The sequence below is a fragment of the Physeter macrocephalus genome, chromosome 14 (genome assembly GCF_002837175.3).
Source record: "Physeter macrocephalus isolate SW-GA chromosome 14, ASM283717v5, whole genome shotgun sequence".
Lineage (NCBI taxonomy): Eukaryota > Metazoa > Chordata > Mammalia > Artiodactyla > Physeteridae > Physeter > Physeter macrocephalus.
In genome coordinates this window covers 23,533,834-23,557,178 of record NC_041227.1, presented here as the reverse complement: position 1 = coordinate 23,557,178, position 23,345 = coordinate 23,533,834, and the positions used below count along the sequence as shown (strand labels likewise).

At 44.9% G+C, this 23,345-nt stretch overlaps 1 protein-coding gene across 1 annotated transcript in view; it reads left to right on the top strand.

The window, feature by feature from the left end:
* The first annotated feature begins 2,570 nt into the window (after window positions 1-2,570).
* CHMP4B (charged multivesicular body protein 4B) overlaps window positions 2,571-23,345 on the top strand; it is a 46,433-nt gene continuing 25,658 nt past the window's right edge. Inside the window, exon 1 of the mRNA XM_007105897.4 lies at window positions 2,571-2,919. Within this exon, the coding sequence (XP_007105959.2) occupies window positions 2,730-2,919 (190 nt within the window). The 5' untranslated portion in view covers window positions 2,571-2,729. The remainder of the gene's footprint in view (window positions 2,920-23,345) is intronic.

The following is a 23,345-nucleotide window of genomic DNA, read 5'->3' as shown; positions in this document are numbered from 1 at the left end:
AACCTGTCAGCACCCCACAATGGTCATTCTTCCTGGTCTATACTATCCCAGGAGGTAACTACTATTCTGACTCCTATCACCACAAATTATAAATAAGTTTTGCCTGTTTTTGAACTTTGTATAATTGGAATCATACAGGCTTTTGTGTCTAATTTCTTTCAGTCAGCATAATATCTTCAAGTTATTCAAGTTGTTGCAAGTACTGGTAGCTCATTCTTTTCACAAAGTTTTTAATGAGCTAACACCCGTCGGTCACAGTTTGAAAAGGCTGTGCATTTGCCCAAGAGACCAGAAAAATGAGGACCGGGGAAGCCCAGAGCTCTCCAGTATTGAGCCAATACACCCTATGAATCTCTACCAAGGCAGTTGAATCCAGGATGGCAGCTACCTTGCCCATGTGTCACTACCTCCCATCCCACATGCTAGGCAGACATCATGAATTTTTTTTTTTTTTGGCCACGCTTCGTGGCCTGTGGGATCTTAGTTCCCCGACCAGGGATCGAACCCGCACCCCCTGCATTGAAAGCACAGAGTCTTAACCGCTGGACTGCCAGGGAAGTCCGCAGACATCATGAATTGATCTCAGAACATTTTTAAGAGATGTCCTGATGCAGACTCAGAATTCTTCTCAACCCAGTAATCCGAGTGACCCACACACCAATTAATTGAGGTTGGTACTAAAGATTAAATCGGAATGTTCTGCTATCATATTCCCAAGATGTATTTCTGGGCTCCCAGAGTTACGACATGAGGGCTCTGCTATCATCCCGGCTTACCCCACAGCAATATGAGACTGATGGTGGTGAGGTCTGCAGAGTCCGACTGTTCATATAGTCTTTGGGCCATGGCTCAAACCCAGCAAATGTTTTGCTACCTGTGTGCCTGGTTGCAGCATGACTTAGATAAGGAGGGAGAGGCAGATTTCTTAGATATGGAGGGGTTGCTGTGCCCATTAGATGGCTTGATGGAACCCACCTCGTTTTTGTTTTTTATTTTGATAAAAACATTGCAATGTCTCAATTACAAAACAAACAGAAGTGTGATTTATGTTTCACAATTTATGCTGCTGTGAATTCTTGACAGTTCTAGTATGTCTCTCACATTTGAAAAATTTCTTCCAACCTGGAAAGTTGGGTGAGATGAACTCGCTCATCCTCTGGGAATAGTTACCTTTAGGTGCAGGCTGGGGTTGTGGCAGATTACAACAACAACAATGACAAGGACAACATTCAAGGCATATTTTTGTCTATATGTAGATAATAGTCTGGGGAGGAGACAAGACTCATATATGTGAAATAATAGAGGAAAAGTTCCATTAAGCTCTCATTTATTTGAAACTCTGTTCCTAAGCAACAGAGTCCAGGAAGGGATAAAAAAGAAGCCAAGTTTTTCTTCATTGGAGAGCACTTCAGAACTGGTTTACTCAGAACTGCTTTACTCTTTGTTTTCATGCAAGGCTAACAAATGCAAAAGATTGGAAGCAGCAGATTAGATTGGTGGGCTTGGGCGAAGTATTGGCTACTAGACAGCCTCAGTGCTAATAGATGGAAAAGTGATTCTTTTTTTTTTGGCCACACCGCGCGGCATGTGGGATCTTAGTTCCCTGACCGGGGATCTAACCCACGCCCCCTGCATTGGAAGCGCGGAGTCTTAACCACTGGACCACCAAGGAAATCCGTAGAAGTGATTCTTGACAGCAAAAGACAAGGAAAAACAATGAAATGTGGCCCCACAACCAGTTGGCCCTTTGTAATGCAGGGGCAAAAAAATCCTCAATTCTGCTACTTTTGAAAGTTTTGAGTCTTCTCCCGGTTTAATTGCTATAGTGCATAATGATGACCCAGAATAAAATATACATTTCTGAGCACCTGCTGTGCTAGGCCTATGCTAACTAAGCAACTTACATTCCCTATCTCACACAAGGTTGGAGGTGGTCCTGCTGCTGTCTCCAGTTTACAGTTTTGGAAAGGGAAGCTCAGAGTAGAGGAAGTAACTGCCCAAGTAAGTATTCAAAGTGGGTTTTGAACCTTTGCAGTCTAGCTTTGCTGTTAGCCTCTACTAGGTTTCGAAGAACGTGTTAGGTGAATACGGAGTAGACGGGCATTGCAGGTAGAGAAACAGCATTATGTGAAGGCTATTAAGTTAAGCTTGTCAGTCACTCAATTTCTCTGAGTCTTGCTTACTCACCTACAAAAATAGTAACAGTATTATCTCTCACAGGCTTGTGAGAATTAAATGTGATATTGCATGTAAAGCATTTTCCACAATGCCTGGATCATAGAATGTGCATAACGTTAATTACTGTTTTATAAAATATTCTTACTTCTCTTCCTGTTCCTCTACCGCTACAGAACTGGTTCCAAGGAGACTACATTTCCCAGCATGCAACCTCGCCCTTTGACCCTAGCTAGACCTAAAAAGCGCGCCGCCGAGAGCTTTAAGCAGGAAGACTATAGCCTCCCGGCATGCAGCGCGCCACCCTCCGTTAGATTTGAGGGACGGCCGGCGCGTTGCCCACCGGGAGTTGTAGTCAGTGGCGTGTTTCCTTGACGCCGGCCGGGCCGGGCGTGGGGGCCTGTGGTAGGTGGCGCGGCCGGGCCCAGCTGCGGGGCGGAGGTGGCGGAGAGGCCTGCGGCGGCAGGGAGCGGCAGAGCGGGGAGCGGGGAGACGGCGCCGAAGCCGAGCCGAGCCGGAGCGGGCGGCGCAGGCCGGCGCGGCGAGCAGCAACCATGTCGGTGTTCGGGAAGCTGTTCGGGGCTGGAGGGGGTAAGGCCGGCAAGGGCGGCCCGACCCCCCAGGAGGCCATCCAGAGGCTTCGGGACACGGAGGATATGCTAAGTAAGAAGCAGGAATTCCTGGAGAAGAAGATCGAGCAGGAGCTGACAGCCGCCAAGAAGCACGGCACCAAAAACAAGCGCGGTGAGTCGGCCCGGCCCCCTCAGACTCCTCTGGCCCGGACTCCACCTTCGTGAGACTTGCTCCAGTGTTTGCTCAGATTCTGGAACTCTTATCCCGTCAGACTTCCTTCCTTGCCTTTCCTGGTCCGGGACCCCTCCCCGTCTGACTCCCTTCAGTGTCTCCCGGAGCCCTGGACTCCTCCATCGTCAGACTGCTATTCCAGCCGTCTCGTCTCAGGCTCTCCCCATTCTGCCAGGCCCTTTCGACTCTAATTTCACAGCACTTCTTCCTCCACCCTCACTCTATTCGTTTCTCTTCTGCCTTTTCCTCCTCCCTCTGGCCTGCCCTCACCCACCTTCCCAGATACTGCCGCCGCCTCCTTGGCTCATTTCTGCCCTCCATCCTAACACTTGTGTCCTTCCTGGTTCCACCCCTACCCTCTCCCGACCCCTCTGTGGAGTCCATGAGCAGTCCTTGGTCTCTCCCCATCCCCCTGACTCAGAATTCTTCTTAAGAAGCCGCCTCGATGTAGAGAAAAGGGGACTGGGGGAGAGGAGAACCCCGGGTTCGGGCTCTATTCACTTGCTGAGTGAACTTGAGCAAGTTCCTTGTCTTCTTGAGCCTCATTTTCCCCATCCGTCAGCCGGGCTTTGGCCTCCATGAGGCCTAAGGTGCCTTCCAGCCCTGTGATTCACTTCTTGTTGCCTTATCAGAGTTTCACATAGCGCAAGCCTTCACCCTGTGATTCACCGCTTCCCGGTCCCTGTGTACCAGAAATAAGGATTCCATTCCTCCTTTGGCCCTGACTCCTCCCCCAGTCCCCGCTGTGGTTCAGGGGAGGGATATTGAACTCTGAGGCACTTTACTTACTGTTGTATGGCTTTCTGGGCAAGTGCTTTGTATTCTTCTTAAGTGAGGTGAATGTGAAAACGCTTTAGTAACTGTAAAGCAGTTTAGGAATATTTGATTTTTCTCGTTGTTATGGCAATATGAGAGTGAGCCATAGCGTAACAACCCTCCCCCTGAGAAGGAGGAAAGGCGAGAGGGGTTTAGGAGCTTTACAAACAAGTATTTAACTCAGAAGTCTGCAGGTCACTAGCTGTGTGACCTTGAGCTAGTGAATTTACCACTGAAAGGAAGATATGGATTTACAGTGCCCAGTATACAGTAGGGGTTAAATAGATGTTTTCTTCATTTTAGCAGAAGAACAAAATAACCCATCCTGAGGATGCTTCTTTGCTGATAGTCAGTGGATACTCTGGACATTCTTTTTGGGGGCTTACTGCATGCACTGTATTCACAGGGTGAACAAGACACAGCTTCCACCCTAATGAGGGAGCAGACAGGGAAATAAATGAAGAAAATTTTGTCTAGTGATGAAAAGTGCTAAAAAAAAAAGTGGGGAGTGATGGGGTGGGAAGGGGTGTCACTTTAGATAGGGTGGTCTGGGAAGTCCTCTTTGAAAAGGTCAGGTTTGAACTGAACCTTCAGAACTTACCAGCTCTGTAGAAATCTAGGGGAGAAGCCTTCCAGGCAAGCAGACAGCATAGAAAAATGCCCGGAGGTTGGCCTCTTTTAGAGAAGACCTGTGTTTCTAGAATGTAGTGATTGAAGAGGAGAGTGGTATAAAATAAGTGGGTGGGGGGTGGACTTTGAACTTCCTGGTAAAGAGTTTAGATTTTATTCCAAGTGGGTGGAAAGCTGTTGGAGGGTGTTATGCATGTCCTTATCATTCACTTAGTTTTAAAAAACACCATCTGGCCTCTCTTTGGAAAGTAGACCTGTGGGGGGTGAGAATGGGAGCTGGGAGACCAGTGAGGACAGAGGCAAGCCATGCATTTGTGGCCTGGAGTCCAGTTGTAGCTCTGGAGATAGAGAGCAGGGTTAGATTTTGCTGTCTCTGGCATTTTTCTTTGATGACTCTCCCTCAGTTAGGATCCTCTGTTGTTCACAGAGGTAATTTAGAGTCAGTGTTTTGACCAGGCTGCATTTGGGGAATGCTTTGCCCATTGCCGGGTGGAGAAGGGCATCAGTTTACATCATCTCCGAACTGAGAGAGCAATTCTCCTGTGGTCTTTTGGTCTGGAGCAGTTTTGTTTCTACCGTTTTAGAGGTGATTGAATTGGCTTTCAAGAGGCTTGGAGAGAGGCTGCCAGCAGACTGTGGAGGACCAGTCTCAGCTAGTTGTAATAACTTTTTGTAAAGCAGTCTGTCTTCTTGAGTTTACTTTAGAGGACAGGAGCTACTGCCCTTCTTTTTAGTGTCCTCTGGGGAAAGGTCTTATTTGCTTGTAGGGATAGTGCTCAGAGGTGTTAACACCACAACATACCATTCATTTAGTTACTTTTTTTTTTTTTTTTTTTTTCATTTAGTTACTTATTGACTTGAACTGTGCTGGGACTTGGAGGATCAGAGATGAAAATACACTGTGCCTGCCCTCCAGGGACTCAGGATTGGAAGTGTGTGTATGGTGGGGGGTTTTTTGTTTTGTTTTGTTTGTTTGTTTTTTGAGTTTGTGTGAGAGAGAGAGAGAAAGAGAGAGGGAAGAGGAGGAGAAGGAGGAGGAGGGAGGAGGAAGAGGGGAAGGAAACATACCAGTCAGTGCTGAAACATGAGCGTGTACATGGGGCTCAGGCTGCAGAGGAGAATATTCTTGCCTGGAGGGGAAAGGGCAAAGGCTGCTTGGCTGAGGAGGGAGATGTGAAGTGGGTCAGCAAGGAGTTTGGGGAGCCCTGAGTGAGAGTATCTCCTGGTGGGAGTCGGTGGGGCAGGACAGCAGATGGTTAACACTGGGTAGTGACCTGTAGCCTTTAGACTTTGACCTGGAGATGGTGAGGAGCATTGGCTGTCTCAAAGCAGAAGAGACAGACCCGCTTGGATTTCTGAAAGAGCACCGCAGCAGTAGCAATAAAGGAAGGAGTGTCAGCCGACCAGGAAGGGACTGGAGGCAGGAATCCAGTAAGGGATATGGGTAGAATCTCATGGACAATGCACTTGAGCTGTAGCTTTGTCACTAGCTGTGTGTTTTGGGCAGGTTACTCTGTACCTCAGATTCCTCCTCTGTAAATAGGGGTACTAGTATCTACTTTATTAGATTAAATTATGTTATGCATGCAAAGCTCTTAGTAGAATGCCTGCCATATGGTAAGTGTTCAATAAATGGTTGCCATTATCATTATTACAAGGAGACTCTTCAGGTGGGAACAAAGGGCCTAGAGTAGAAGCATGGAAAACTAGATGAGAAGTAATACACATCAGAGACTTTTCTGAAGGAGAATCAGAAGAAGGTTGGTGATTGGTCAGAATCGTGGGCAAGATGAAGGAGAGGGAGGAGTTGAAGACAGTTCCCAAGTTTACAGCTTGGACAATGGGTAGGTGGTGATGCCATTAACCAACTTCAGAAACACGGAGGAGGAGCAGTTCTTCATAATTGTGAGTCCTTTGAAGTTTGTAAAACTCCTTTTTTCTTATGAGTCTCATGATATACACTGAGACTTTGAGCTCCGTGAGGCAGGATGTGATAGTCATGTTCATTGCCGTGTCCCCTGTACCTAGCACAGTGCTGGCATGTAGCTAATGCTTAGTAAGTATTTATTAAATGATTGCAAACAGTCTTGGGGGTATGTTCTGTTATTCACATTGTCCGGAGAGGAAAATGAGGCTGGAGAGAGGATGTAACCTGACTCAGAGACCAGTTTTTCTGGTGGCTGTGGGCATCTCGTGTTTTGTTTACTCCCATGATGGCTGAAGGCATCATCATGACCTTTGTCATCACTCAGATCATTAAACACTCACCTGTGCAAGGTGTGGTGCTGAGTCGGGGGAAAAAAGAAGTGAGACAGGACTAGGTCCTGCCCTGTGAAGTGTGTAGCCAAATGTGGATGCTATTTTTGTGATGTAGATGTTGGAAAGATGATAAATTGTCCTTTGAAACAAACCTCTGCTGCTCAAGTAGATTATTTGCATCAGGCAGGTGTGTTCCAGGCAGTGGTTTCAGTTAGGGGCCTAGAGCAAAATTTGGATTGCATATTTTTTCCAAACTTCTTTTTGTTTCCTTTAGTGATGTATTCATTCTTAAGCATGTGGCAGGCTCTTAAACTGTGTCCTAGGTCCCATGCTCAGTGCCGGGAGCTTAGTGCTGGGAATATAGAGAAACCAGACACAGGCCCTGCCATCCAAGGCACTTAAATATTGTCATTTTTCCTTTACTATCAAGTGGAAATAATATTCATCTCACATGACTGTAGTGAGGATTAACTAAGATAATATTCAATATATGGAAGAGTGTGGCACATTGTGGCTATTGAGTAAGTATACTTTTTTCCTTTTCTGATAAAGTTTTTTTTTTTTTTTTTTTTTTTTTGTGGTACGCGGGCCTCTCACTGTTGTGGGGTCTCCCGTTGCGGAGCACAGGCTCTGGACGCGCAGGCTCAGCGGCCATGGCTCACGGGCCCAGCCACTCCGCGGCATGTGGGATCTTCCCGGACCGGGGCACGAACCTGTGTTCCCTGCATCGGCAGGCGGACTCTCAACCACTGCGCCACCGGGGAAGCCCTAATAAAGTTATTGTTGATCAAACCTCTTTGGTCAAGTGGAAGAGTTCTTTCACTGAGAACTAGATGGGAGCCAGGATTGCAGTATAGGTGAACTGACGAAAATCTCCCCAGCTTAGGTCTTTTTTGGTACCTTTCCAAACAGTGCCCAGTTGGTGTTCTCCTTAAGGAAGGTGATCATATATCAAAGATTATTTTCTTCTTAAGGCACTGTAACTAGTTATGAAATATCTACCCTAGGTGGTTCAGACTTCCCTGTTTTCCCATTTTAATAAAGATGAAACCAGGTTGTAGAAAGGATCATATTTTAGTTTAACAAGAGAATTGTGTGAGATTGGGAAGTGGAGATTGGATATCTCACCCTACACTGGTATGTTTCTTTTGGGTTTATGGATGCAAATCAGTTCATTTACAGGTTAATTTAGGTTCAGTTGAAAATGTCTGATGGATGCAGACAGGCCAGACGCTGATGGGAAATATGTCTTCATTAAGTCCTGTTTATTGCTGGAGCCGGGGTGGCTCTCTGATGTTTAATAAAGTTGCTCTAAAATGTTAACACATGGGAAGACATCTTAATAAGTTAAATTTAGTGAATGTGGCTTTTTGGTTCTCTGCAATCAAGGTGTCAGGTTGAAAGCACAGCATCTTAATGGTGCATGTGCCAGCAGGATCTCCTGTCCCAGAGGCCCAGGGATGGAAAACCCGAAACCCACCCAGGGAACTGAGCAATGAGGATTTCTCTTGATGATGCTTAAGTTTCTTGTTTAAAGAGATGGTTGGCCAGATTGGCTTTGGTTTACTTCTGAAGACAGATGGAGTGTCAGAGAAGTCTATGCGTTGGCTGTCCAAACATGCTGGCGCCTCTGATTCAAATTACAAAATCTTTTTTTGCCCCATTTGGCAGGAAGATTAAATATTTTTAAGTGCCTGCCAGTAGGTTTCTAATGTGATTTGAAATTCAGGATAGATTTTGTTTGGAAGTTTAGCTAAATGTGAGGACCTTTGAGCTAGACTGTTTTGCTCAGGGAAGTTCTGAGTTGCCCTGAGTTGGGTTTGAGTGTGGAGAACGAGGTTCTGGAGAAGAGCCTGTAAAGATGTGTGTGAGCCATATACCTCTGGGGCAGAAAGCCAGGACCTGATTTGTTTACAGTGGTCCAGAGCCCTGAGATGGAGCTAGGGCCTACTGGGAGGAGCGGGTGGAGTTCTTGGGGCCTTGAGGGATTCCTTTGGGTAGGAAAGGTTTGTGAAAACTTGGTCCTCTTGCTCTGCTGCTGTCTTTGAAAAAGTGAGAGAGAGGATATCCAAAAACAACAACTTTATATTGGTCACTTTGAGAATGGATGGTTATAATTAGAAGGAAAATTTGAGCATAGCAACAGAAAACAACAGACCTAGCTGGATATAGTACTGGCCTGTTTTTTAAGGTGTTTGGCTTAAGTCAGCAGACGTTTGTTTAGTTCCTTCTAGGAGGAAGGCAGCATGATGGTGTAAGTAGAAGATTCCCAGTTAGAATGCCAGCTTCACCACTCACCAGCAATACCTTGGCAGTTATCCTCTGAGTCTGTTTCCCCATCTGTAAAAAGGGAGTAATAACAATACTTCTCAGGGTTCTTGTGAGGATACGGAATAAGGTGATATGTACAGAATGCGTACCAGAGTGCCCGGCACAGAGGAGGCACGTAAATGTTTTCTTGGTTTCCCAGGTATAGTCTTAGGTACAATAAAGGATATAAAGATGGATAAGACACTACAAGAGCTTACAGTTCAGTGAAGATGACACACACATGTACAAGTAACTGATGACAGGCAAACTATGTACAAATGAAGGGTTAGAGGAAAATACAGCAGGAAGAGATTAATTCATCTCTGAGGGGTGGCAGGTTCATCTCACCCAGTCACCCATCCAGTGCCCAAATTCCCTTTGCAGTATTCCTGCCAAGTGATTAACCTCTGATTGAACCTCTCTGCTGATAGGATTTGTATTAGGTGCTCTATCCTCCCACACTACAGCATAGTCTGTCTTTGGACAGCTCTGACTATGAAATCACCTTTCTTATTTGGAACTGAGATCTGTCTTCCTGTAGTGCCTACCTCTGGTACAGGTTGGGGTGGTAGCTCTGTAGGGAAGCAGTTTGGGCTGGAGGAAAGAATGTGGGATCTGGAGTTAGAAGGTTTACGGGCAGATCCCACCTCTGACACTAGACAGTGGTGAACTGTTTTCTTCACTGGGAAGACAGGTTGCTAATTCTGCCTCTTGGGGCCACAGAGAACAGGTCTAATCCCCCTTTGGGAAGACAGATCAAGGAAAATGGGGCTTACGTCTCAACAGGTCTTCTGTGTTCCATTGATGGTTCCTTGCCTGTTGTTTCTGTTCTTTCCTTGTTACTCTCCTCTGGGTGGGCTCCTGTTCATCAGTTTTGCTCTTAAGGTGTGGAGTGGGCAGAGCTGACCACTCTGAATATGCCGGCTGAGGTCTGAGCAGCACAGCCGAGCACACACAGGACTAGCCGTTTGTTAGGAATTAATTTGGTTCTGTGTGCTGTATGGCCCTGATAATTCCCATATCACTGACACAGTTGTGTTTTTTGTTTTTTTTTTAAACAATTACACTTCCCTGTGGCCTTTCATTAGTGAAGGAATGAGCATCTAGGAGCACCTAAAGTTTGTTTGGTCCTTCTTAAGGAGTGTTAGCTGAAGGATTGAATGATTTAAGTTCTTAACAAGAGCATCTGGCTGGCTTGATTCTCCCATAGCTTCTATTTCTAGTTTTCCCTCCTCCCTCTTCCTTACATGGCAAAGCTGGCGGGAGGGCTTATTTGAGGGATGCGGGAAGGCTACACATCTTCATGGTCCTGGATGTTTAGCTGAAAAGATTAGTGGAATGGTATGGTAGAAAAGTCTCTGGGTTTGGGATCAGGAGACCTGAGTTCACATTCCACCTCTGCTCGCCAGTGGGAGTCTCCTCCTGTTTCTGAGCATCAGCTTCTTCAGCTGCAAAAGCAGTACACGCTATTTACTATACAACTTTGCTCCTCATACAGAGAACAAACAGGTGGTTGCCAGAGGGCAGGGGAGTGGGAGGCATGAGTGAAATAGGTGAGGGAGATTAAGAGGTACAAACTTTTAGTTATAAAAATAAATGAGTCAGTGGAAATGTACCACATGGGGAATATAGTCAGTAATATTGTAATAACTTTGTGTAGTGACAGATGATAACTAGGCTTATCATGGTGATCATTTTGTAACATATAGAAATACTGAATCACTATATATGCACCTGGAACTAATATAGTGTTGTAGGTCAATTATACTTCAATGAAAAGAACAAAAAGCAGCACAGCATTATAAATTAACTATACTTCAATTTTAAAAAAGGTTAAAAACAACAGCAATAACAACAAAACTTTGCTACTCAAAGTGTGGTCTGTGGGAACATTGTGAAATTGTTAGAAATGCAGACTCTCAAGCCCCACCCAGACTTACTGAAGCAGAACCTGCATTTTTATGAGATCTTCAGGTGGTTTGTATGCACATTAAAGAGACACCTCTCTATAGTTATTGTAGGGGTTACATGAGAATGTTGGGCATTTTTCATATGTCCATGCCAGTATTCTTTCTTTCCTGGACACTCAGGGATGCTGTCTGCCTGGCTAATTTGCTCACTCATTTTGCAGCTCAAAGATTGAACTCTTATCCAGCTCAGCCTATTCCCAAATACCTTCAGTAATCTGATGAAGCCACAGAATGGTTGGAGAATTCAGTGGAAGTCTGCCTTCCTTCCCTTGAAAAAGAACTTGAGGGACTTCCCTGGTGGTGCAGTGGTTAAGACTCCATTCTCCCAATGCAGGATTATTGTGGTCATTTTAAAATCGTTTCTGACAGCAGAAGTAAAAGCAAAGAATCCTGTATGTTGTTTCAACTTTTATTTTAAATTTTTTTGTCTTATGGTTTATATTACCTCTGATTTTTTTTCTAACTTTTAAAACAATTTAACTTTATGTATGCAGGAACTTCCATGGTGGTCCAGTGGTTAAGACTCCATTCTCCCAATGCAGGGGGCCCGGGTTCGATCCCTGGTCAGGGAACTAGATTCCATGTGCATGCTGCAACTAAGAGTGTGCATGCTGCAACTAAGAGTTTGCATGCCGCTACTAAGGAGCCCACGTGCTGCAACTAAGGAGCCAGCGAGCCGCAACTAAGGAGTCCGCCTGCCACAACTAAGACCTGGTGCAACCAAATAAATAAATAAATAAATATTTAAAAAAAAAGAGGGCTTCCCTGGTGGCGCAGTGGTTGAGAATCTGCCTGCTAATGCAAGGGACACGGGTTCGAGCCCTGGTTTGGGAGGATCCCACATGCCGCGGAGCAACTAGGCCCGTGAGCCACAACGACTGAGCCTGCGCGTCTGGAGCCTGCGCTCCGCAACAAGAGAGGCCGCGATAGTGAGAGGCCCGCACGCCGCAATGAAGAGTGGCCCCTGCTTGCCACAACTAGAGAAAGCCCTCGCACAGAAACGAAGACCCAACACAGCAAAAATAAATTAATTAATTAATAAACTCCTATCCCCAACATCTTAAAAAAAATAAAATAAAAAAATAAAAAGCTTTAAAAAAAAGAGAGAAAGGAAAAGAACGTGAACACATGTCCTGCTGATGGAGTAGCAGCCTTCTTCATGAAAGAAGCCAGCCATCTAGATAATTGACATGCATTCAGTAAAGCTGTTGGTCATGAGGACCCACTGGTTGTCAGGCACCAACAACTCTGGTGATAAGTTAGGGGTAGTTCCCATCCTCAGGGAGCACCGCTGCCTGTTGGGGTGGTGAAGAAAGAATTTTCACCCAGTGAGCTTGTGTAGAGTGCCATAAGGACCCCAGGTGAGGAGATAACTCCACCTGGAGTAGGCTAGGAAGTGAATTTTTTTAAGTCATATCTTTTTCCACCAGAAATTATTTTTCAGTGAGTTCTGATTTCTTGGTTCAGTGGCTTTGTGGCTGTTTCCTGTTCTGTTTATACGGCATTTATACTGTTCTGATCCACTAGTTTTCTGAATCAGGAGGAACAGATGTTCTCTGAGTGCCTGTTCTGTGTTAGGAGCCGTCTGAGATGCCATGTGGATTTCCAGGCAGTGAAAAAGACACAGCCTGGTGCAAAGGATCCTACTGTTGGACAGATCTGTGGCTCTCTCAGAGAAAAAAGTTATTATGACTAAACAGCCCATACATTTTCTGACTGGAGTCTTAGAACCATCCTAGGTAAAGTGTTTCTTTCAGGAATGTTTCTTTATGGATAAAGTAAAGCTAGAAAATGCAAGGAGTTTCTCAGCTAGGGGAGAGGGAGTGAGGTGGGATGGTGAAACAGGAAATTTCATCATCAAACTTGCCCTATTTGATTCTGTAAAATGACATTTTTCTGGATTTTAAGGTGATAGTGAATTTTTGAGCAGGATTCCTAATTGGGTTAAAACCCAGCAAAGAGCTCTGTCATCTCCTTTCCACCCTCAAAACCAACCAAACAAACCAAAAAACAAAACAAAACAAAACACCCCAGCATCAAGCACCAGGTTGCTTAGGTTGCTTGGCCTGGAGCTTGAGACACAGCACAACCTGCTGAGGAAAGTTTTCTCCTGTTGAACAATCAGGGCAGTTGAGTTTGCTCAGAGCCATGAGGCTCTGTGAGTCCCAAAGCAGGAGTTCAGACATTCACGACCCAGTCAGGGTTTTCTGCTGAAGTGTGAGGCCCTGCCTTGTAGCCCTGCTTCCTGGAGGCCCTACTCCTGGTGGGGGGATAAACCTCGGACAGCAGTAATTAAAGTTGAAAATTGGCCATTAGTGCCAACCGCAAGAACACCCTAAATGTAGCTTGGTGGAGATTTGAGTTGGGGAGATTTGCCCCAGTTTAGGGTTGGGGATGACAATGTGACCTTTTGCATTAGGCCTTAAAGGAGTCGGCAGCGACAGGGTGGGGAGAGGTGGGGTTTGGGTGCGAGCACTTCATGTTTGGTACAGGCACCACCTCAGCTCTAGAGTTACAACTGGAAGTTGCAGAAGAACTTTTGCTCTCTTCTAGCTGTGTTGAGTAAAGAGTAGAGTGTATTTGAGGAAAGGGGTTTTGAAACGAATTTAGATATTGTACACTGTTTTGGGACTCTGACGTTGAGATCCCAATAGACGTTTGCATTTCATTTTTCATTTCAGATGATCCATTTTAAAAGAGGATTGCTAGGAACTTTCACTTCCTTCATGCACCCGTTTGATAAATATACATTAACTTGAGCTGTGTGCCAGATACTGTCCTAGTTTACTGGGGACATGCAGGTGGAGACAGGTCATTGCCTCTGAGGTGCTTATAATCTAGCTAGAGTGACAGACAAGTAAACAGATACAATCAAGGTACAGTATGATCTGTTCTAGAAGCATATTCAGACTTCAGAGAATAGGATATGCAGTGGAGGGGGTCAAAACAGCTGTGTGTGTGTGTGTGTTACTTGAATCTGTGTTTTGTTAAATAGTTATTTTGGAGAGTAGTAGAATGTTAAAGCAGTAGGGAACTCAAAATGTGTGAGTGCTTGAAACTTTGAATTAATAGGAAAAGTTTTGAGAAAGGAAAACCAGGAACATGGGGATATATGCAGTACTTTTTTAAAGTACTTTATTTGAATCAGAAGCCCCTTTGGTGGGGACATAAGAATGGATAAATGTTTAACTTAGTTTAGTCATAAAATAATTAGCTTTAGAATATTAAATTTAAAGTGCAGCTTATTCTGATGATTATTACAAATTTGCTTTACAGTTGTCTTACTTCCTACAAAAGGAAGTAGGAACTAATAAACCTGAGGAGTGGGTTCTTTACTGTCTGCTAAAGCAGGAACTGTAAGTTCTTTGTTTGTAATCTGTGTAAGTCTTGTAATATGTATAAGACCTGATAGTTGTAAAAGCAAACACAAGACTTGTGCACGTGTGCAGCCCAGCTGCTGTTCTCTGCAGAGGTTTGAAGAGGAGTTGCTACTCAGATGAGGCCACCTGAAAGGCTCCCCGTTTGGGTGAGGAGTTTGATCAGCTCCGTGTCCTCAGAATTCATTAGACTAGTTTCTTAATTTTCCATCAGCTGGATCAGTTGCTTTCACCTCTCCAGAGCATTTTCTCCTTTTAGAATCGTGCACAAGGACAGTAAGTGGTTGCAGATTGCTTAGAAGATTTGGTTGTTGAGTTGTAGTGGGTGCTGCTAGCCCTCTGTGGCCATAGCCAAGGAGGGAGCTGGTATCAGCTTGTTGCTCTTAGGAGGCAGGGCCGAAGGGCTGGTGGCTGCTGACCACCCTTCTTTTTTTTTTTCTGGCCTCATCTTGAGGCATTCGGGATCTTAGTTCCCAACCAGAGATCGAACACGTGCCCCTGCAGTGGAAGCGCAGAGTCCTAACCACTGGACCACCAGGAAATTTCCTGACAACCCTTCTTATGCTTAGATTTTAGAGGTAATTTTGGAGGTGTAAAGGACAAATAGCACTGTAGAAAACACCTTTTCTTAAGTTTTTTTCATCATTCTAAAAAAGTATTTTGAAGCAAAAAATTTTTTTCTGGGCAAAAATTCTTCAGAAAATGAAAATATTCCCCCCCATCTTTGGGAAATGCCATGCACTTTACAAACTTGATCACGTTTGATCTTTTCAACAACCTCATGTATTAAGTGGTGTTATTCCCCCCATCCCCCATTTTAGAGATGAGAAAGCTGAGGTTCAGATTACTTGAGTCACTGGGCTGACCCAGGAACCTTGGGCATCCTGAGGTGGGCTGCATCATGGTGGGCTCTAGTATCTTTGGTGTTCCATAGGGCCAGGACTCCATAACTTGGAGTGCTTATAACTCACCAGTGGACAAAATCTTGTTATTGGAAATTAATTTTTACAATATTTCCTCCAGAGTATGAGCACCTGTTATTCTGCAGGAGAGTACTTCACATTTGTGCTGGGTTCTTTGGCTTCCAAAACACTTTCACATCCATGATCTTATTTTGAAACTCAGAGAAGCTTTAAAGGGCAGATGGGGCAAAGTGATTTTAACCCACTTTGCCAGGGAGGAGACTAAGGCTCAAAGCCATTAAGTGGTTTCCCTAGGGCCTGAGCCAAGGCTAGCCTTCATTAGGCTCCAAGTCTAGTGCTTTCCTGCCACATCGTGCACCATTTTGGCTCCCTCTTATTTATGCTCAATCTCAAAAGGCTGTGTGTCAGTAATGGGTATGGGTCGGGTAGAAGAGGATAAGGTTTCAGGTTCTTAGAGTGACTGAATCATCTTATACACAGTGGGACTAGTGCCAGAGAGAAGATGGAGAGGAGACTGTTCATACGTGTCTGGAATGGTTTGAGAGCCCTTATTCACTGTATTCATTCATTCACAGTCCGCTGCAACATCGGCATTGTGCATTCCCCAGCCTTTCTTTTACAGCAGTAAGCTCCTTTTCTCAGTGGTCTCTAGAGCAGTGTTTCTCAACCTCGGCACTGTTGACATTTTGGGTTGGATAATTCTTTGTGGTGGGAAGCTGTCCTGTGCATTGCAGGATGGTTAGCAGCACCCTTGGCCTCTACTCACTAGATGTCCATAGCACCCCCTGATCTCCCAGTTGTGACAACCAAAAATGTCTCCAAATACTTCTAAATGTCCCCTGGGGGCCAAAAGCTCCTAGGGTTGAGGACCACTATTCTAGGGTTGGTGAAGCCACATAGGTACAGCTCTAGAGCTTCAGACGCTGGCCTAAGGGTAAGGGATCTTAGAGAGCAGAGCGGAGGACCTGTTAGAGTGCTTTTTTTATTTTTGTTTATAAATTTATTTTATTGAAGTATAGTTGATTTACAATGTTGTGTTAATTTCTGCTGTACAGCAAAGTGATTCATATATATATATATATATATATATATACATACATACATTCTTTTTCATATTCTTTTCCATTATGGTTTATCACAGGATATTGACTGTAGTTCCCTGTGCTATACAGTAGGACCTTGTTGTTTATCCATTCTCTGTATAATAGCTTGCATCTGCTAATCCCTGACCTGATAATCTCTAGCTCTATTCATGTTGCTGCAAATGGAATTATTTCATTCTTTTTTATGGCTGAGTAGTATTCCATTGTGTGCGTGTGTGTGTGTGTGTGTGTGTGTGTGTGTGTGTGTGTGTGTGTGTGTATCTCACATATTCTTTATCCATTTATCTGTCGATGGACATTTAGGTTGTTTCCATGTCTTGCGTATTGTAAATAGTGTCTCTGTGAACATAGGGGTGCGTGTATCTTTTTTTTTCTTAATTTTTATTGAAATATAGTTGATTTACAATGTTGTTAGTTTCAGGTGTATAGCAAAGTGAATCAGTTATACATATACATATATCCACTCTTTTTTAGATTCTTTTCCCATATAGGCCATTACAGAGTACTGAGTAGAGTTCCCTGTGCTATACAGTAGGTCCTTATTAGTTATCTATTTTATATATAGTAGTCTGTATATTGTATCTTTTTGAATTGTAGTTTTGTCTGAATATATGCCCAGGAGTGGGATTGCTGAATTATATGGTAACTCTATTTTTAGTTTTTTGAGGAACCTCCATACTGTTCTCCATAGTGGATGCACCAATTTACATTCCCACCAACGGTGTAGGAGGGTTCCCTTTTATCAACACCCTCTCCAGCATTTGTTATTTGTAGATTTTTTTAATGATGGTCATTCTGACGAGTGTGAGGTAGTACCTCATTGTAGTTTCATTTGCATTTCCTGTTAGAGTGCTTTTAATCCTACCTTTTTTGTTGTTCTGCTGAGGAAACCAAGGTCTAGAGATAGCTCAGGGCATCCTGGCTCTGCTTTCTGGGAGTGTAACTAGTAATAGTGTCCAGACCTGAATCCTTCCCACCCAAGACTTCTTTCATCATCCCAGAGGCCCTCAGTCTTCTCAGGTTGGAGGACCCTTACCTAGATCCAAACAATATTTGGTACGATCATGTGATAATAGTTGTGCTTTTAGTACCCGTTAATTGAGAGGTACATTATTCCGTTCAACCAGTATTTACTGAATACCCACTATTTTGTGTCTTCGTCCTAGGCTTGTGTCTCACATGAACAGTAGTTCGTGGTCAAGTGGTGGTGGTTTTTGTTATTGTGCAATATATTCATCAGTTAGTGCAGGGTCGGCGCATTCAGAGAGCAGTGGAGTGATAACTGTGAACCCCATAGGCTCACAATCATAGACTGGGAACCAGTTGATGAATTATACCATGAGATTTGAGAGAACAACAGGCCTAAAACTCCAGGCTTTTCTTGAAACCATGAACTGTCGCCACACTTGAGATGGAAGTCTCCACACTCTGTGGAAATAAAACGCCAACAGGCTACTCAGAGTCCTCACTGTAGCTCTCTGAACAGCTGTACACTGGGGCATTTGTGATACAAGAAGAGGCATTTGGCTGGAAACAAGCTTTAAGTTCCTAGCATTAGTTGGTAAATGGTGCATGGGTCTAAGCGGAGTTTAAAATAATGGCCTTGAACTTGAGAATCTGTGTTTCCAAAGCCTCTCATCTCGAGGCACTCAGTTTCTCTGACAAGAACTATTACTCTTATTTCAGAGATAAGAGGCAGAGAGGCCAGGCCACACAAATAGTCCCTGAAAGAGAGCCAGCTACTCTCAGGTTTAGGAGCTGGGACTCTAGTTGGCATCCCAGGATGGAGCTCTTTGTTTCTGTCCGATGATGGTGGAAAAGGAAAAGGGTTGTTGGATTAAGTCCCACCCAATGTAGCCAACATTTTGCGTGCCTGTTGTGAAAGACTCCATGTGAAGGGACTGTATAGGACACAGCTGAATGGGGCACAGATAAATGGGATTTGGGACACAGGAGGGGGTCAAGGTCATTCCAGGCAGAGGGGATTGTGGGAGCCAAGGTACTGAGATTAGCGTACACTGTGTATATATGGGAGGGGTGGGAGCATTATGGGGTGTGGGAGAGGGGCGGTGGTGGCTCAGGCGGAGAAGAGTTGGAAAGGTAAGCTGTGGTCTCCCTGAGGAGGCACTGGATGCCAGTCTGAGGAATCTATGTTAGGCTGAATTTAGTGAGGCACATACCAGATAGACACATTCTGTCTAGAGAGCAGTGTGCTGGGGACCAGCAGCCATCTTTCTGCAGCACCCGGTGAGGTTTCCCATTGGTATGCTTTCTACCCATTATTACTTGAAGGAATGAGGTAGGTATAGGGGCTGTTTCCTTATAAGGGAAGACACATGGCTCACCACCCTTTTTCTCGTTACTTCTTCCTGGTTCCCCTTCTGCTTTTTCCGAAGGCCAGCACATCCTGGACAGCTGGGTAGAGGCAGAATAGCAACTTTTTTCCACTCTCAGAGTATCTCAGATTACATGCCAACCGAAGGTAAGCAGGCAAATAAATATTTCCTACCTAAACCAGTTTGACCCAGCCTCATAAGGTCCTTTGCTGCCTCATATTGGGCATTTCACCCTCAGCTGCCTGGCTGGCTCACTCAATTAGTTGTGATTTTTGTGGTTATTTAATCTTTCCTTTGTTTATCTTTGAGCCAGGAGAGAACTAGTTACTCTCTTTGCTGATGACAAGGACCTCTGTTTCTGAGGCCATATGTTTCAGGTTTAGCCTGGACTCTCCTATCCTAGTCACAAGAATCTGAGAACTAACTCTTTTTTTCCTCCCTGTTTCCTGAGCTCCTGGCCTCCTGTTAATCTTGCCTGTTCCCTGGGTGCTCCCTGCATGCAGGTTGGTTGAACAGAGCCCTAGGACTTAACAGCAGCCTGGTTCTAGTTCTGACTCTGTCCACTGGTATCTTTGGGCAAGTGCCTGCCCAACTCTGAGCATTTGTTTTCTCAACAATAAAACGAGAAGGACAGATTAAAAGAATGCTAAGATTCCTTCCTGCTCTAACATTCTCTGAGTCAACAAGTGCCATATTACAGTGATCCACCAGAGAACCGGGTGTTGCACCAAGGTGTTTTGCTGTGTAGAAAGGTGGAGTAGCTCAGCGTTCATTTTGTCTGTTAACACTTTGGGTACATCCCTGCTCATTGTAAAAGTCAGGGAAGCCGCAGACTGTTTTGTAGAAGGTGCTGGACATTTTCCATTTTGATTCCCTGGTTCAGAGGCCGGAGCTGAATAATGGTTTTTAGCTGCTCCCCTGAACCTCCATCCAGGTGAACAGCACAGATGCCAGAGGGCATCTCCTCGTTTGGATCAGTAGCCTGTCTCTGACTAGACTGCCAGCCTTTTGGCAAATCAGGGACACAGATTTCTGCTGGGGCTGAGCAGGTTCAAGCCCCGCTGGACAAAAACTCAGCACTGACCAGTTAAGCATACCGGGGGTGCTTCCTTGTGGTAGGACTTGACTTCCTCAGCGACCCACCTTTGGGGACACAGGGGATTTGTCTCCTGTGTGAGGGGAGTGGAGAAAGGAACCAGCTACTAAGGGCTGGCCTGACTTGAGTCGTTTTAATTAAATCTACTTTTTAGGATGGCAGTTGTAGATGTAGTTGTAGTCTTAGGGAGAGCCATGGCCTTCTCTGCAAAGGCCTCCTGTGCTTAGTGTAAATCTGGCACCACCATGAGTGGCTAAGTCTCTTAGGGATATGTAAGACATTTACCCACCTGGTTCTAAATTAAGGCCTTTAAAACTTCAAGTGTCTACTAGTGCCCATTAAAACAGTTCTGTCCCTTTTATTAACTTTCACACTACATTCCTGTCTCCTAAACAGTTCTGGAAAATCACACAACTTTAGAGCTCATCTGTCCTGTGTACAGAGGGAAATCCCAGGCCCAGATAGGTCGGTGACCTATTAAAAGTGACACAGCTCATGAAAGCCAACCTGGGACTGCAACCCATAGCTCCTATCGCCTCATTCCAGTGAGTTTTGCCTCACTGCTTCTCAACAAATGCTGTGGTGGCATGTTCCCAGCCCTGCCAGAATGGTTTGGAAAATAAAATTAAAGTTGCCATGAAAGAAAGCCGGCTGACAGGAGAGATGGAGTAGACAGCTACTATTTTAGAGGGTTGTTTTCTTTTGAGTTATAACTGGCTGTTGGTGGTTTTGTGGGCTGCCTGGAGGATCCAAACCTCAGGGCCTTTTTGTTGCTGCATTCCTGACATTCTGTGTAACCAGGCTGTCTTTCTCTGCCTCGCAGGATCCTCCTGTGCAAGGGGTCTGAATGATTCCTACTTCTGGCCCATTTTACAGGACTCTGGAGGGCTAGGAAGTCTATAAAGAGATCTAGGAAAGAGTTGGCATATAAATAGCAATTTTTGGTGCTTCCTGATTTTTTCTTCTTTTCAAGTTATTGAGGTATAACTTGTTTATGGTAAAGCAGACAAACCTTAATGAGACAGCTTTGTGAATTTTTACAAACGTAACCACCGCCCAGATCAAGATATTGGACACTTCCAGCTCTCTAGCAGTCTTGATTTTTATAGTAGCTCAGGACTTGAGAAGAGAGTGTTATTTGTCTACTCCGGCCTCTTTAAGAATCTCAGAGGCCATTATATTTTCCTTCTGTTACTCATTCAACGTATGTTTCCTAAACACCTAGTAGTGCAGGGTTCTGTGCTGGGAGTACAGAAACGGCTAAGTGTTGGCCTGTCTTGGCTCACAACCCGTCAGGGATTATGACTAGAATCCAAGGGAGAAAGAGAAGGGCTGTGAGAGGCAGCTTGGAGGAGAGAGGCTGCCTCTTGCTGGGAGAGGAGAGGATGTGTGTATTTATGTAGACACACAATTTTCCCCACTTCCCTCACTATCTAGAAATACGGGAAAGGGGCTAGATTATGGACTTTCAGTCTCTTCTCAGCCAGTTGTTTGCGTTCTCAGGCCATGCTGGGAACTTGGAGAGGTGCAGGCCCAGCTGAAAATCCACATCTATGGGGTTTGCTCAGCATTGCCTTCTCTGCTGGGAAGCAGGGGAGAGCTCGGCAGTGTGGAGGAAAGCAAAACCAATAGGCACTCCCTGCTCCACTTCTTTGGCCCCCAGGCTCTTAGGAGCTGACCTCCCTTCTCTCTTGGGTTTTCTTTTTTTTTAATTAATTAATTAAATTAATTAATTTTTGGCTCTGTTGGGTTTTCGTTTCTGTGCGTGGGCTTTCTCTAGTTGCGGCGAGCTGGGGCTACTCTTCATTGCGGTGCGCGGGCTTCTCATTGTCGTGGCTTCTCTTGTTGCGGAGCACAGGCTCTAGACGCGCAGGCTCAGTAGTTGTGCCTCATGGGCTTAGTTGCTCCATGGCATGTGGGATCTTCCCAGGCCAGGGCTCGAACCCGTGTCCCCTGCATTGGCAGGCAGATTCTTAACCACTGCGCCACCAGGGAAGCCCCTCTCTTGGGTTTTAAGACTCATAAGGCTACAAGTCTTCTGTGAGTTAATTTTGGCCTGAATTTCTCTGCCCCCCTTGGTTGAATAGTTAAAACATAGAAATTTTCTGTCTCTTAAATGAAAACAGACCCAAGATGGACTTTTCTGATCTTTTTTCATTTGTGAGAAGCAAGTTTTTGTTTTGTTTTAATTACTAATAAAGGCATAGGCTCTGGTTGGTAGGAGGGGAGAAGGCCATTCCAAAGTAGACACAAGGTGATTCCTTTCTTTAAAGAGTCTCCTGAAGTAGTGAAGACCAATACCTGAGACAAGGTCATCATGAAGAGATAACATGCCAGGACATCTGAACATGACAGAGCTATATCTTGGTTCATGTGTAAATAGTAGCTAGGAAAGAAAGAGGGGCAGATGCCTTAGTCTGGCTGAACTTTGTTCAGAATCTGATGAGTCACTCTATCTTGGAAACATAAGAGACTTAGATCATCTGGGTCTGTTCCCCACCCTCATTTTACAGATGGAGAAACTAAAACTTTGATTTGACCAGAGCTGGAACCAGAACCAGGTCTTATATCTGGTGGGCTACAAAGATGTTCTGGAGGAGTGAGTGCTCAGCAGGATTTGGAAGGAAGCTTGGCTGGGAGAGAGTGGTGGTGAGGCAGTGAACCGAGTGGCCCATGCATTGCATGGTTCCCCACATTTGGAGCAGGAGAACCAAAGTGCCAAGGCAGATGCGGGAGGTGAGAGTGGAGAGGCAGGGAAGGCGGCCAGTCATCTGAGGGGAGGGCCTGGGAGCCCCACAGCAAGGGGGCTTGGGGGCTGCTGTGGCCATGATTAAGGATACTAATTGACTGGAGAATCTTTAGTGTTTATCCTCCTTTTTGTTTTCTAATTGACTACTTGGGGACACTTGAGGTACATATTGCTTTCCTTGATAGGAAGCCTATTTTTTGACATTCCTTTCTTTACATTCTTTTCTAAATAATCAGAATCTAGTCTAGCACTGTTGTGTATTGTTTAAGGGAATAGAGGTGATTTTCAGTTTCTGCTAATTCTGTGCACTTTGGAGTTAGTCCTCCAGTTTTATTATTCTCACTTGCATATATGGTTATAAGCTACAGTGTTCAAGAGGGAAGACCAGATAGCAAGCTTATGAACCCATCTGGGAGTTTTTTTGGTGGTAAATTATATATAACATAAAATTTACCATTTAAACCATTTTTTAAAAATTTATTTATTTATGGCTGTGTTGGGTCTTCGTTGCTGTGCACGGGCTTTCTCTGGTTGTGGTGAGCGGGGGCTACTCTTCGTTGCGGTGCACGGGCTTCTCATTGCGGTGGCTTCTCTCATTGCGGAGCACGGGCTCTAGGCACGCAGGCTTCAGTAGTTGTGGCGCACGGGCTTAGTTGCTCCGCGGCATGTGGGATCTTCCCGGACCAGGGTTCGAACCCGTGTCTCCTGCATTGGCAGGCAGATTCTTAACTACTGCGCCACCAGGGAAGTCCCCATTTAAACCATTTGTAAGTGTACTATTTTGTGGCATTAAGTAC